This window comes from Ictalurus punctatus, chromosome 1 (genome assembly GCF_001660625.3).
Source record: "Ictalurus punctatus breed USDA103 chromosome 1, Coco_2.0, whole genome shotgun sequence".
Lineage (NCBI taxonomy): Eukaryota > Metazoa > Chordata > Actinopteri > Siluriformes > Ictaluridae > Ictalurus > Ictalurus punctatus.
This window is the reverse complement of record NC_030416.2, coordinates 713,876-730,000: the sequence shown is the minus strand read 5'-3', so window position 1 is coordinate 730,000 and position 16,125 is coordinate 713,876. Positions and strand designations below refer to the sequence as shown.

The window sequence follows — 16,125 nt, the reverse complement described above, 5'->3', positions numbered from 1 at the left end:
AAACAGAAGCGACCGGGAAACATTAACACTCCACACACACACACACACCATGCAAACTCCAAAAAACAAACAAACAAAAACAACAACAACAACAACAACAACAACACAAGAGCAAAAATAAAATGACAGGTGATCCACACAAGCACCCGATCCTTCCCTTTGGAGCAATTTCAACACATCAGATTTAAACAAGGATCCAATCTAAAACAATCAGATCAGATAAACGAGCAAAACACGCACAGTTTCTTAAAACTACAGCAAAGCGTTCAGAAGATCCCCAAAACATCCCACTTATCTAATACACGATAATTACTCGGTGGCCTGCTTTATATTTTTAGCCGCTGTTCTAAAATCAGAAGCTCTGGGAACAGACGACTCTCTCGGAGGAAAAAAAAAAAAAAAAGAAAAGAAGAGAAGAGAAAATTGCCAAAGAGAAGAATCTGACATGAAACAAGCCACGTTTGGTCATGCTCAGAAGTGCAGGGGAGGTGAAGATGGTTAGCACTCGGACTTTAGCGCCGAACAAAGGTGAAGCGCTTAAACGTACAATAAAACACACACACACACACACACACACACACACACACATACACACACACACAAGACATCTGACTTTAATCCCCACCGCTACCCCATGGGCATTCCTAATATTTCACGGGACCCCAAGCTAGCTAGTAAGCTATGTAGCTAGTCAGCAAACTAAATAATTAGCAAGCTGAAACGACACTATACACGGTTCGAAGTTAACGCGACGTCGCAAGGTGGCCACAAACCGTTATTATTCTTAGCCTCAGTTAGCAAAGCGAAGTGGGCGTGGCCAGGTAGTGAGATCAAGATAACCAATCAAAGGAAGGGTCAGTGGTACTCAGGAATTCTGATTTATTTCTTTATTGCTGCTTTGTATTAGATATTTGTTCTGATTCATGAATTGCTAAGCGTCTCTGAGGTGAGTAAAATCACCCCGTTAACACCATGTAGCGACGCGTGATGTTCAAGAAATTTGTTTAAATCGCCATGGAAACACTGGTGCATGTGTAAAATAGTAAAATATCTGATTTACGTATAAAAGGACGACCTCAAGTGCACTAATCATGAAACCATGGCAACCAGGACTAAACTCAAGGTCAGGGGTACGTCTAGTGTTTTCGGGGACGTGAGGTGAAAACCTGCGACAGGGTTAAAACGGGAACAGGGTTTCGACAGAAAAAGATCCTCGTTCTCGTCGGAACCAGATGCGGAGGTCGTGGAGCCGGCACACTGCACCCCGTATGAAAATCGTGTGGTTGGTCTGAGCGCCGCCATCCTGCCCCACTCAACCCTGCGCTGCTTAACCACCCTACCTGGAGGTAACTACCACCCTCGCCAGAGTAACACACCGAGATCTTGCTTTGCTTGACGTCCCAACAGTCTCCATTCGTAGTCCAAAACTCTCGTTGTTATTGTGAAACAAACCATGGAAACAGAATGATCCTCCACTACAGGTCGTGTACAGTATAAAGTAGGGCGAGGTCAACCGTAATCCGATTCCTGAGCGCACTGAACAACCAGGAGTCCAAATCAGTGGGAAAAGGCGTTCATCTGAAACAGAAATAAGTCGGGTAAACGCTTACCTGCACATGCTGGACTTCCTGGACATGGTGGTGCTCGGAGACGATGGAGGCGTTTGGTAGGACCAGCTGTAATCCGAACCCTTTAAGTCGTGGATGATCTGAACGATATGAAAACGAGAATTAGTGAAGACGCATGATGGCCTGGACTCATTAAAAACACCCCTGGCGCGTAGCATACAGAGCACAGAGTGCGAGCTAGAGGTCATGGCGTGACCAGAAGGTACAGTAGGTTGGTATTTTGGTCTGGGATAAATGACGCGCCACGACTCGGAGCTGGGTTGAGGTCGTAGAGCAGAGGGGGGTAAGAACCTTATTCAGTGGTCCAACGTTCAGAACCTGAACCACCGATCCACGTCTGCAGAACTCTGGAGTGGTCCGAGGTAACATCCGGCACTAAATCTGGACGAGACTCCTTCCTGTCAGATTTTTAGACCGGTGTGGGCGAGTCACAGAAGTGGATAAAGCATGTCGAGGACGCGTGCGTCAGTGTCAGTCTGGCGTGCAGGTGAGCAAACGAGCTAGGTGATATTTGACAAAAATCTTGATCTGATCTGGTCTCGTCTTGCACAAGAACGCAGAATCAGTCCACACCTGGTTACTTTAACAAAAGATCTCAGACGCTCGGTGACGGCCCGTGGGCCGGGCGCTGCGATCGCCATCGCTTTGTTCCACAATTTCCTCATCTTCAATCAGAAATCAGAAGGAAGGAGGAAAGAACACGTTAGGAATTTCTAAATCGCAGTCTACGTGACGCGTCGGTGAAACACACCTGCCGGTGTCTACACACTAGACCACGGAAGTAACTCGGAAGTTCAGCTGCACCGCAAACTTGTGAGATCTCCATGAACCCTTATTGCTGAACTCCAAGCTCGCGGGAAAACGTTCTCCCGCCAATGCGCTCCTTCGTGGAGTCGAGAGAAATGTCACGTCTGAGCCGCGACAGTCATCGGTCTGGGCTTATCGGTCTCTGAACCGCGGATATGCGTGTCAGAACCTGACAGCTCGTCAAAACATCTGGCACAGAGCAGATTAATCACTAACCGGTTCTTCCACTCATACGAGGAGCTGGGGAACCGGTCAGGAAACCGGTGTCAAAGATAAACAAGCATCTAAAGGGACTTTCATTCAAATATATTACAAAGTAAAGATCTAGATCACAGATCACGGTGAAGCGAACACTGACGGACGTGTTTACGTGTAGGAGTTGTGTCATGTGATTTCGGAACAGACCTGTTCGCTGGCGGGGGGGAGTTTGTGGGGGTCCACAGTCAAAACTTTGAGGTCCTCTGCGATGGTCTGAAGATGGACGATCTCACCCAGCATGGCCACCTCCTCATCCTGAGACACGGGGACACGCGACGTGTTAATACAGATACAAAGACAAGATTTCTATTTTCTGTAGAACTCTCGCTACAGCGAGGACTACGGCTGCCGCTCACCACGACGGGCCGCAGCATGGACACGAAGATGCAGAAGCGAGCTCGCTCCTCGATCAGCGCCTTCCTCACCGCCTGCTTCTCCGTCTCCTCCAGCAGCAGGTATTTGTCCGTCACATCCTGGACGGCGCTGTGCAGCTGGGGCTGGATGTCTCCTCTCCCTGCAGCACACCACACCTTCAGCACTCACGTTACCACCGTACCAGAGTCATCATACGTGGCGTGGTACATCATCATCATCATCATCACCATCATTATTAACATCAATAACATCATCATGAACAGACGCTCAGAAATATTTATATTTAATGTGAAAAACTTTTCAAAAATATTTAAAAATGTTCGTTAACTAATAGGTTACCGGTAGGTGAGGAGACACACACACACAGACAGGTGGATACCGAGACAGAGACGTACAAGCAAAGACAGACACACAGACGGACAGATAGACACAGACAGGTAGAGAGACAGAGAGAAAGATGGAAAACAGACACACGCAGACAAGTAGTTACAGAGAGACAGACAGACAGATGGGTAGACAGACGGACAGACAGACAGAGAGACAGACAGACAGATGGGTAGACAGACGGACAGACAGACAGAGACAGACAGACAGAAAGCCCACACCACTCTGTACAGGTAAACACACTTTAATAAACAAGGCGTATTTGATGACAGATTTGGGTTGAAATGAATAAACATGAATGTAAACAGGAAGTAACTTTTACAGGAAGTAGCTGATGCGTGACAGGCGCTGAGCTGATTACCTGAGAGCAGAGATCTTACTCAGGGTTCTGGTCATGATTACTAATACACAGTTATGAAATTCAATCCAAGCCCTGTTCCAGAAGTTTTGGCCCCATCCTCCCCCCGTCACTCCGTTAACCCCCCCCCCCCCCCGCCCCCCATGCTGTCGGACGCTTTCCTAAAGACAACGTGACCTTTGACACGAGGGTGCGTTTTTATTTACAGAATCACCAAGTGGAGCGTTTGAGAGAGAAGTGTGAAGATCACGCACAGCCGTTACTCCACTGATTCTCATCACGGCTTCGTTACAGCTCGGAGGGACGTGTTTAATGACCCCAGGGGTCAGAGTGCAGCGCAACACCTGAGCCACGCCTACACACTGTCTTACACTCACATCCGGATTATCATCTAATGACATAGTGGATTTGAGACACACACACACACACCACACACCACACACTCACACACCACACACTCACACACCACACACTCAAACACTCACACACTCAAACACTCACACACTCACACACCACACACTCACACACTCACACACTCACACACACTCACACTCACACACACTCACACTCACTCACACTCACTCACACACACTCACACACACACTCACACACACTCACACACACTCACACACACTCACACACACACTCACACACACACACACACACACACACACACACACACACACACACACACACTCACAGTTGTTGCCTATAATGGCCACTGTATGAAAACAAGGCACAAGGCAACAGATACCAAAAAGCCACTGAACCAAAAGAAAGATCTGGAACACAGCCAGGTTGACATCATAGACCACCCCCACACACACACACACACACACACACACACACACACACACACACACACACACACACACACACACTTACCCAGCGCATCAGCTGCTCAAAACAGGTGCATACAGCGATACAGAGCAGAAAGAAAATGCAGAGCAATGTGTCAGGTTTCTGTAATAATGCTATGCTAAATATGCTAATACTCTAAAAGCAGCAAAAAAGGAGGTGTGGCCTCTATAGAGGTCAGTAGAAATAAAGGAGGCGTGGTCTCTATAGTCATCAGTCCAAAAAAAGGAGGCGTGGCCTCTATGGTCGTCAGTCCAAAGAAAGGAGGCGTGGCCTCTACAGCGCTGTAGGGAAAAAGGTGAGTGGAGCTCACGACCCAAATGAATCGGCGCTCTGGATAAAATCCGAGTCCCGTTTTTGTCATGGAATAGCGGAATATTTTTTGGTCATCATTTCTCCTTTGAGCTGAACAGACATGAATCTGAATAAACTCTGCAGTGATTAAAGGAAGCGTTTACACACGGTGTTAGAACATCAGCAGCGTCTGTAATGGAAACCTTCTCCACGTCTCTGACGTTCCTCATTAACTCCCGTGACACCGCGGGGGGGGGGGGGGGGGGGGGGGGGGGGGCACTCGCGGAGGGGGGGGGGGGCACTCGCCATCACTCTTTATTATAGATTTACATGACAATGAGTTTTACATAACCTTCTGCTCTCAGAGCTTCACATTTCAACCTAATTTCCCTCTGTGTGTGTGTGTGTGTGTGTGTGTGTGTGTGTGTGTTGGATCAGAAACAGGAAGTGATGCGTGCGTTACCTTTCTTAGCTTTCTTCTGCAGTTTCAGCGTGTCTGAGGATTTCTTCTTAATCTCCTGCCGAGCTTTCTTATACTCTGTGTGGATGAAGAGACGACGGTATAACCCAACAACATCAAAACTCGATTTATTCCTAATGCGCGCGCGCACACACACACACACACACACACACACACACACACACCTTTGGCATGGTCCTTGTCCAGTGTGTTTGCGCCTTTCTTCCACTCCTCCAGCTGCTCCTGAAGAGGGTTAATGAGGCAGTCGATAAACGTCCTGAAAAACACCGAAAAAAGAAAGATAAATAAAGGTAAAAAAAAAGAGAGAGAAAGAAAGAAATGTCAAAGAAAACAGAAAATAAAGCAAAAGAAAAAAGATATAAAGAAAGACGCAAAATGAAAAAGAAAGCGAAGGAATGAAAAAGAAAGACAAAAAAGAAACAGAAAAGAAAAGATGACAAAAATGAATGAACAGAGCGAAGAAAGAGCAGGAAAGAAAACAAGTGAGGGAAATAGTGAGGGGAAAAAGAAAGAAAGAAAGAAAGAAAGGAGTAACCAAGAAAATAAATGAGGATAGAAAAGAAGTAGAGAAAGAAATAAAGAAAAAGAAAGGAAGATAAAGAAATACAGGGAAGAAACACAGAGCAAGTGAGGAAAATAAACGTGAAAAAATGAGACAGAAAGAAAGACATGAGGGAGGGATAAGAAAGGAACTGCACCAAAAGGAATAAATACAAAAAAGGAAAGAAAGACTGCAGAAAAGAAAGAAAGAAAGGAAAGGTGTGTGTGTGTGTGTGTGTGTGTGTGTGTGTGAGAGAGAGTTGACGTGAAACACGTTCAGATTTATAATCATTTTTCCTCATAAATAATTCGGTTTTATCAGCACCGTTTCAGGCTCACGACCCAACTGCACGCTCTCTTTCATTACTTCCGTCGCTATAGAAACGCCACTCGCATGGCTAGCTCTTTGTTTTGCTAGCTCCGGTGTACCAGCTACGTGCTAGCTAGCTAGCTAGCTGCTCGCCGTCCTGAACGGCGTCGGAATAAAAGGTTTCAGGAGTTGGAAGGGATGGAGGACACGCCTGTCCACTTCAGAACCCGAACGAAGCGGGATAGATGGACAGGAACCCACCTTGGACCACGCGCGTCGGTGAAATTCCACATTCAAAGAATTATTTACGCATTCCTGGAATTAAAAACAAGCATCGGTAAATAATGGAGTAAATATTTACGTGGAGAACTGCTTCAGCTTGGCCTCGATGCTCCTGTGCCTCATACACATCCTGGTCAGAGCCGAGCCGATGTCTCTGGTGCCTCCTGGGGAGGAGATAAACAACAACAAAAAGAAGGAAAAACTGATTTAGACGTGACGGAGAGATACGCCTCGTTCCCCGAGAGGACAAACCCAAGAACCTTCAGGGCTCTGACTGACTGTTAGCTACATCTATCTATCCGTAATCAGAACTTCAACAAAGACCTGCAGGTTAGGACAAACGTTTTAGCGTAAACATACCAAAAAGACCAGAGGTATTCCTCAGGGATCCGATCTCGGTCCACACGAGATCCTTGAAAATGAATTTCTAAGTTTACGTTTTTATACAGCAGCCTCGTTTTTGTTTTCTATGCTAGCGAGCCGGTCAGCGAATCTGAAAAACGCGGTGGTGAAATCACCTTACAGTCACAGGCCTAAATTACCGGAGTGGAAATCCTTTTGCATGAACACGAGCATTATTAGCCGACTGCTACGCTGTTTTAGCATAACTGATGCCTGGGAAAAACTGGTGTTCTGGTCAAAATGCTAAAATGCTAAACCTTCACAGCCTGCTGTCAGCATGGACTTCACGGCATCGCACTGAGGTAAGAGGAGGCTGATGGACCGACCTCACGCTTCCCTGCTACTGTAGGATCTCGGTGAGAAACACACAGCTATGACCTCATCGACCCCGCCCCCCAACACACACACACACTCACACACTCCCTCCCCCAGGCTGACAAAACCTTCATGATAGTCTCGGCGATCAACCGACAACTCAGACATCATAGTGTTCCTTAGCAAGTGCAGTGCAAAGTAATGGCACCCCTCTACCACTGCTGTGAATCACAGAAGAACCATGTTGTGTTTTATTATAATAATAATAATAATAATAATAATAATAATAATAATAATGGCTCGCTCACAAAATGTCAATTAAAACTGTTTCGATGAAAGCACTCGTGTGTGTGGATTAGAGTTTATCAACAACTCATGGAATCGTATTTGAGGTCGTATTTGGTATCGATCCGGCGTTCCTACGTGACGGTCGCTACCGAGCGCGATCCCGTGCCAGCGTTCACGACGAGGTCAAGGTCCAGACGGTGGTAGTGCGCGTCGGGGTGAATGAAAGGAGGCGCGCTCAGGCGGAGGCGGCCGACACTGACGTACGCGTCCTTTGTGCTCCTGCGCCTGGCCTGAAGGCGCTCGGCGTGAATGGATACGCGCCGCCGCTGGAAGCGACTTTTCAGCTCGGCCGCACGTGACACGCTGCTTTTGTTGAGGCACAAAGAGAAATACGAGAAAGACCCTCTCCCCACACACACACACACACACACACACACACACACACACACGCACACACACCCATCCCACACAGTCTGTAGCAAGGCCTAAAGCTCCAATCTGAAGAAACCAGAAATCAGAACCCTCGCCTCAACCCCTCCACTAAACTCCGCCCTCCTTCCAGCAGACAGCGAAGAACCACCGGCTGTTTATAATCTTGTCAGGATTATTTTTCCACCCTGTAGCTAAATATTACCTGTGAACTGAAACGCGGTGTGTACGCTGCTACAGAATGTCTTCTCCAACTTGGATTTCCTGAATTGGACATGGTGAAGGGAAACGAGTCTGGGGTTATTTTTAGCCGAACTGGGAAACAGCCCAAAAAGTCATTTGCATTCATTTACAAGAACAAACGTCAGTCGCTCTCATCACCTCCTCCTCCTCCTCCTCCTCCTCGTCATCCTACTACTACTACGACGACGACTCCACTCTGTGCACGAGAAGAGAGAAGGCTAGTGTATGACGGATGATTTGCATTTCTGGGTGTTTCCGTCACGACATTTGGTTATACGATGTACTGTATCAGTCGCCGTGGAGATAATCGGTACCTTGAACCGGTAAATACGTGGAGCAGAAAGCTCGATGCCCTGACGCCTCATTAGCCGGCATCTATGAAGGAAGCGACAAAAAGTTCACTAATACGCGGATTTCAAAAGGCCTGTAAGGCTCCATTCAGACAGCTGGAGAAAAAACGAACACATCTGGAGAGAATATCGAATATTCCGCGACGGTCCCTCTCTCCTCGCTGTACGCGAGAGTGCGCTACGTGACCGCGACTCCGTGCTTATAACGGGATTAGATTATACGATGAGATCCGAGGGTGTGTGGATAATTAGGTGTGTTGCGCAACGTGGCATTTACACATACGCTAACAACACATAACAGAAAGACGTTTATGATGCTTTAGACGGTTGAGGAATACTTCTAGAATGCATCCTTTAGCTCGTTTGAAACGTCGTCCTACAGCCTCGGCGGAGATCCGCTTACCTTCTCGACACCAGTGAAAGACGGTCTTTGTTTGCGGATGTTTAAAGCGTACAGTACAGGAAAAATAAACACGAGTAACGAGTAGCAGTTGTGTAACCCGTTGGTTCTCCACCCTTCCTTTCATTCACCATTCATTTAACATCTGAAAGAACCTCCAGTCTGAGGGGACGGCACACTTCAGTGTTTTTATTTGAACCCCGATTGTTCACGGTCACCACTTCGCCTGGTTTTTTCCGTTAAACCAACAGCTCAGAGAGACAGTCGAGCTCTTGTTCCCAGTCCAAATGCACACCGCTGTCGGACCCCGACAGGCTCACAGAGCACCATTCTAAGGTGAAAGGGCTCGGGTTCTTCCGCCTCCGCCCTGGTTACGGAGTCGTGACTGCGGTGCTGTCTGGGTAAAGCGTGTACGCATAACGTTGGCTTTTAAAATGAGACTTTTTCAGCTTGAACAAGCGACAATGAGGCCACAGTCGAGGCCCGAGTTAACACCCCGGCGTTCTGATTCTTAAATGTGGAAATGAGGTCTAAAATGTCAGCGGGTGTAATCCACACCAGAGCCAGTCGGTGAACGTTAGGGCCGTCTCGCTGGAGTCTGGTTTCTCGTCCAGCTGCTAGCAGGCGGATCTCGTCCCAGTCACCTTTTTTTTTTAATTATTATTATTATTTTTTTACGAATAAGAACCTAGAGGAAGCGAGTCCAGACAAAACTACTGACTATAAAACAGATCATTTTACGACTTGTTGACTTTTCACACCCATCCGAGACTAAAACGAGGTTATAAGCATTCCAGGGAACTCTGGAGATGCGCCAGAAGTCAGAAAGGTGTCCCACAGGCACGGGGGAAACTCTTCAGAACCATCACACCCTCGTATAAAACCGGTCCGTTTATAACTACGAGTTATATTCTCTGGGTCGTCACCACGTCTAACGGTTCTCCCGAGCAGACACGACACACCGCGCAGCGTCTCGTAGTTCCAGAACGTCAGACGGTGACGCCGGGTCAGTGAACCACGGTTCTGTTTCCTCTCGGTAGGAAATCGAACAGAACACCAGGTTCTGTGGCCGACCAAAGTGCGGGTTTTGATTGCGTCTCGTGACGTGTGATGGCACCGAGACCAAGTCGTGACACTGGCGGGAAGCCGGGCATAGCTCCAGACCGTTTCTGTGGAGACGCCGACATTAAACACGAAGAGAACCTCTCCTCCTTCTCCGTTTGTGCTCTTCTTGGGTTTCTTGGGACGCAAACCTCGCGTTCTACAGTTCAACCTGCTAAAAGAAGTGGCACGGTACCAAAAACACTCAACTGGCCGGATGGCAGAGAGGCGGCGGCGCTTTGGCCGTGCTGACGTTAGGTGGGAACGTGTTAAGCGACTCAGGTCTCAGCTCCATCCTGATTTCAAAGCTACTTTTGAGCTCGAATCCGGCGACCCCGTACGCTAAATTTACACTCCAGTTGCTGCGTCCCTCCCAGAATGCCCAGTCTCGTTATAAATAGGTCTGACTTGGAGGATTCTGTGATTAGCATGGCACCACACCTCTTTTCTGTCTCTCTCTCTCTCTCCTCTTAGCCCGTCTGTCTCTCAGTCTGCGATCTTCCACGCCTTCGTCCCCTTTGATGCGAGAGCTTACAATAGGTCCGTGTACAAATCACAGGGCCGGTGCAAACTAAAATACCCAGCATTATCGTGATCACCTCTACTTCAACGTGTGTGTCCAAAAAGACAAATTAAAGTCTACACCATGGACGAAACAGCCGAACTAGCAATTAGTCGAGTGCAAAACCAGTAAAACGACAGGAATACCAACGAATCCTGAGGAAAAAAAAAAACCACCAGGCCACCAGCTCATCTTCCGTTCTGCCGGCTTCACCCCGCCCCTGCTGTGCAAAACGGAGCTGGAGATGAACGACGGTGCAAGTCGACGCTGCGGGGAGATTTCAGAAGGACGTGAAAACACACACGGCGACCTTTCCCCCGCTGAAACAGAGCGGCGGGATGAGAACACTTAACGGGGACGCGGTAGTGCGGGGAGAAAGGCGGACAGTTAAGAGGACGGTTAGTAAAGTTGGGCTCGGACACAAAGACGGGCATTCACGAGAAGAAGCACTGCCCGAGAGCCTCGTCCGGCTCGGAGACGCTCTTTTAAACAAGAGCTTCCATTGGAAATGAATAACGGCCAATGTGAAGCTCTTCTCTGACCTTTTCAGGCGAGAATATACGACTGATATTTCGGTCGCCGCGTGCACGAGGGGGAACGCATACCGATGCATACGGGATGTATTTAGCACGGCATCCGCCAGCTATGAGGAAATGCCAAGCCAAAGCCCCTCCTGCCGGATTTTTTGGAAAGTATTTGGAGCTCGTACGAAGAAGCCGGGTTACTTCACTGGGATTTCATCGTCAATTTAAATAATAAATAAATAAAAACGGGCTAGACGGAGTACTGAAATATTAATCAGAATAACGGACCCCGGCGCCGATCGGGTTTACGGTACCCCGGATCCATCCATATGTCCATAACGGTTAATAAACTGTACCGTCCAGCTCTCATCACCATTCCTACTTGTTTTTTCAGGTTCCAGAGCCGCCGTGAGTTAGCGCTCGGGGGAGGACAGCATGCGCGCTGGGTCATCAGGGACGCACACTGACTCGGCAGGAAGCATGCAAGGAATGTGCTGACGGCCGGAAAACGCGGACCAGGACGGACGCGCAGGTAACACGCCCGCAGCACACGAGGAAGATCTGACCAAGCAAACCGGCTTGTACGAGTCCACCAACAAACGGTCCAAACGGGACAATCGGGAACGGGTCAGGACGTAATACAGCACTCCCGTCCTCAACGGCCAGTTAACCTGTCCAAACCGATCCGTGAAGTAACCGTGCTTTTATTTACCGATAAACATACGGCATGAACATCTTCCGAGGCCGGTGATGGTGGGAGAGAAACGTTTCCAGGCGATGTGACGAAAATATCACGTCGCGATGCGTCAAGACATTCCGAGCGTACGCTAAACGCCCGGATTTAACACTCGGTCCCTTGCTAATAATCTAATCAGTTACACTTATCAACACTCTGGAGACCTTAAGGAATCCCTCAGGGGTCGGTGCTGGGCTATTCAGGAAGCGGGTGTGTATTGTCCAGGTAATAAGGTAATAGTGTTAAGTGTGCACGCCTGCTGAAGGCCCCAGCAGGTATAATGATGAGGAGGCTTTCGGTATTAAAGCTTTAGCTTTTGGGAGGAAAATAAATACACAGAGAGGGAAGCGGAAAGGATTTCTCCTTGGAACGCCGCTCGACCGGATCGCTACGAGTTCCTCCGTCAATCGTCAGCAAGACGCTAATAATTCACGAGCTCTGGAGGAGAGAATACACGATATTGTTTCCATCCCAAAAATGAAGAACTTGAATCATTTTCTCTAATAAACTACGTCTTTAGAGCTTCACCTGCGACAAATGATTCCCCCCCTAACTGTTCTGCAATGCCGTGTTGCGTTTCTTTTCTTTTGTGTGTGTGAACGATTTTCTCGAGACTAGCTTCCTCTCTTATCGTGCTTGTTTATGCCATCGCGGCCGAGTTCTTCCGAGATTACGACCCTGAAAACGATGGAACGGTCCAAAATGCGCCACGTAGCCAAAGCAGAATCGTTAAAGGCAGTGGCGCGGCACTTACAGACTAAATTACGTTATCTCGACGACAAAAAAAAAACAACATTGTACGCCTTATCAAAGCACTTCCTCCACACGCCTCGTTACACAGAGGAGGGCAGAATGACCCGAAAGGGACGCGAGAGCCTTACAGGCCGATCCCTGTGCGGTTCGGATGTCCGAGGGTCTGGAAAGATGAACGATTCCTTCAGGCGAATCATAAATACACGAAGTGATTCAATTCCGCGTTGGTCCATGATGAAATCGAACGGGTTCTCGGTTCTCTGGATCTTTAGGTACAGCTGAACAGATGTTCTCAATTTCCCAGAAACCAAAGCCTCTGAGATAACGACTCGGTACTTCAGCACTGCAGCTATTAGGAGGCTAATTAGAGGCACGGTCACAGCTGTGCAGAAGCTTGCTGGAGACTTCTCCGTGACCGCCGTTCTTCTAACGACCTGACGTGGCGGGGTCAGTCACCTCGTTCTTCTTAACGTCATGGCGACCAGGTGCGCAAGTCTAACGGTGTCGACGTGCGGGTCTGGAGCGCCGCATATAAAGTAGGAAGAAACGGGGGGGGCGGATCGGGTTTCGCTCGCCCGGAGGTGGACATTTTATCCAGCCGGGGCAGCGAGAGCCACATGCTGCAGATTTGGTTGTAATGACGGGGTAATTTTAGGGTTCGGGTCTCGCTGACCTCCGTCATCACACACCACTTATTTCATTCTGCTTTATCCGGTAGCGTTTACTCAACATCTGGTCATAACGCTGGTTTGCACCGCTCCGTCTATCTGTATCTGTCTCTCCGTCTATCTGTATCTGTCTGTCTGTCTTCCAGTCCTCCTACATGTCCGTCTGGCTATTTTCCGTCCCTCCAGCTGGCAGTCTGCTGTCCGTCCCTCCGCCTGATCTGCGAGTCTGTGTGACTCTCTCTCTCTCCATCTGTCTTCTTTGCTCGCTTCTTCCGAAACGCTCGCCCTCCTTTTAAAACACAGCGATTCCCGTCAGTTCAGATATCTGACAATAAAGATCAAAGATCAAAGATCAAAGCTGCCGTGGTTGGAGTTTCGATTTATGTGGCACGAGTACTTCCTGTCACGGACATCCTGCTAGTCAGCGTTCAGCTAACCGCTATGTAGCGCTAATTTAACTGTTCACAAGCAGCCTGCAACACACTACAGCCCACACACACACACACACACACACACTACAGCCCACACACACACACACACACACACACACACACACACACACACACACACACACACTACAGCCCACACACACACACACACACACACACACACACACACACACACACACTACAGCACACACACACACACACACACACACACACACACACACACACACACACACACACACACACACACACACAACAGCCCACACACACACACTACAGCCCACACACACACACACACACACACACACTACAGCCCACACACTACATCCCACACACTACATCCCACACACCCCACACACACCCCACACACCCACACCCCACACACACACACCCCACACACACACACCCCACACACACACACCCCACACACACAGACTACAGCCCACACACACACACACACACACACACTACAGCCCACACACACACACACACACACACACACACACACTACAGCCCACACACACACACACACACACACACACACACACACACTACAGCCCACACACACACACACATACAGCCCACACACACACACACACACACTACAGCCCACACACACACACACACACACACTACAGCCCACACACACACACACACACACACACACACACACACACTACATCCCACACACACACACACACACACACACACACACTACATCCCACACACACACACACACACACACACACACACACACACACACACTACATCCCACACACACACACACACACACACACACACACACACACACACACACACACACACACACACACACTACATCCCACACACACACTACATCCCACACACACACACACACACACACACACACACACACACACACTACAGCCCACACACACACACACACACACACACTCACACACACTACAGCCCACACACACACACACACACACACACTACACCTCACACACTACAGCCCACACACACACACACACACACACACACTGAAACACACTACAGCCCACACACACACACACACACACACACACACACACACACTACAGCCCACACACACACCTCACACACACACACACACACACACACTACAGCCCACACACTGAAACACACTACAGCCCACACACACTACACCTCACACACACCTCACACACACTACAGCCCACACTGAGACACACTACAGCCCACACACACTACACCTCACACACACCTCACACACACTACAGCCCACACTGAGACACACTACAGCCCACACACACTACACCTCACACACACCTCACACACACTACAGCCCACACTGAGACACACTACACCTCACACACAACACCACACACACACACCTCACACACACCTCACACACAACACCACACACAACACCACACACACACACACACACACCTCACACACAACACCACACACACACACCTCACACACACCTCACACACACCTCACACACTACAGCCCACACAGTGAAACACACTACGTGTGAGTGCGAGTGCTGAAGTTGGCGTGTGACAGAGCGAGCGCCGGGCCGTGGCCTACATATCGGCTCTTTAATTAGCCTCTGGTTCAGACCACAGCGTGCAGCAGAGGCAGCTGGAGCGCCGCTCGTCTGCCACCAGACAGGTGCTGGTCCAGACTGACGGGTGGAGTCTGGACGGGTTGGGTCGCGCAGAGCTCGGTTACACGGAGCTATTTTAGCTGAATGATGATATCAGACGAAACTGCGTCTCTCTAACCACATCATCATCCCAGTCTCGTCTTTACACGCTTTCCTGCGTGACTTGTAGAATTTTACAGAGTGTGTGTGCGTGTGTGCGTGTGTGTGGGAGAGAGAGAGAGAGAGAGAGATAATCACTCGCTCTTTGACACCACTTGAGCTGTGAAGATGTGGAGATAAACCCAACCCCCTGATTAAATGGGGAATGTAGGTCAGTCAGCGCCGGATTAAGAGAACCGGGCTCCGTTCTGACCTGGAAAAGTCTACAGCGGTTAGAATATCCCGGAACATTCGGGAATCTGCAGGAAGCGCTGCTCGTGCTGGAGGTGAAGGAGTAACCGGAGTAGTAGTGTTTCACAGCCGGTCTGTTCGCGGAGATGACTTCACACGTACTGCGCGCTCCTTCAGATCGCTTATCGCGATCCAGAGCGGCTCGTGCGTCACTCGCGGCTCGTGCGTCTGAAACCACGAGCACGCCGTGATTCCGCTTTCGGCGAGCTGACTCGCGCTTCCTGCGTCACTCACCTGTACCACCGTGGGCGTGTCCTTACATTCTTATTGCTGTAGATAAACAACTTGC

At 49.0% G+C, this 16,125-nt stretch overlaps 1 protein-coding gene across 6 annotated transcripts in view; it reads right to left on the bottom strand.

The window, feature by feature from the left end:
- Window positions 1-16,125, bottom strand: part of LOC108263690 (protein MTSS 1) — a 40,044-nt gene that overhangs the window by 8,627 nt on the left and 15,292 nt on the right. For 4 of the 6 annotated variants that reach the window (XM_017464741.3, XM_017464750.3, XM_017464748.3 and 1 more), the window contains exons 4-9: window positions 6,655-6,739; window positions 5,608-5,699; window positions 5,426-5,500; window positions 3,050-3,207; window positions 2,841-2,948; window positions 1,611-1,708 (exon numbers count right to left, since the gene is read on the bottom strand). In XM_017464741.3, coding sequence (XP_017320230.1) covers window positions 1,611-1,708; window positions 2,841-2,948; window positions 3,050-3,207; window positions 5,426-5,500; window positions 5,608-5,699; window positions 6,655-6,739 — 616 coding nt within the window. Of the gene's footprint in view, window positions 1-1,610; window positions 1,709-2,840; window positions 2,949-3,049; window positions 3,208-5,425; window positions 5,501-5,607; window positions 5,700-6,654; window positions 6,740-6,935; window positions 7,363-8,214; window positions 8,387-16,125 lie in introns of those variants that run through there. The other 2 variants (XM_047157489.2, XM_047157508.2) reach the window with 2 other exon arrangements.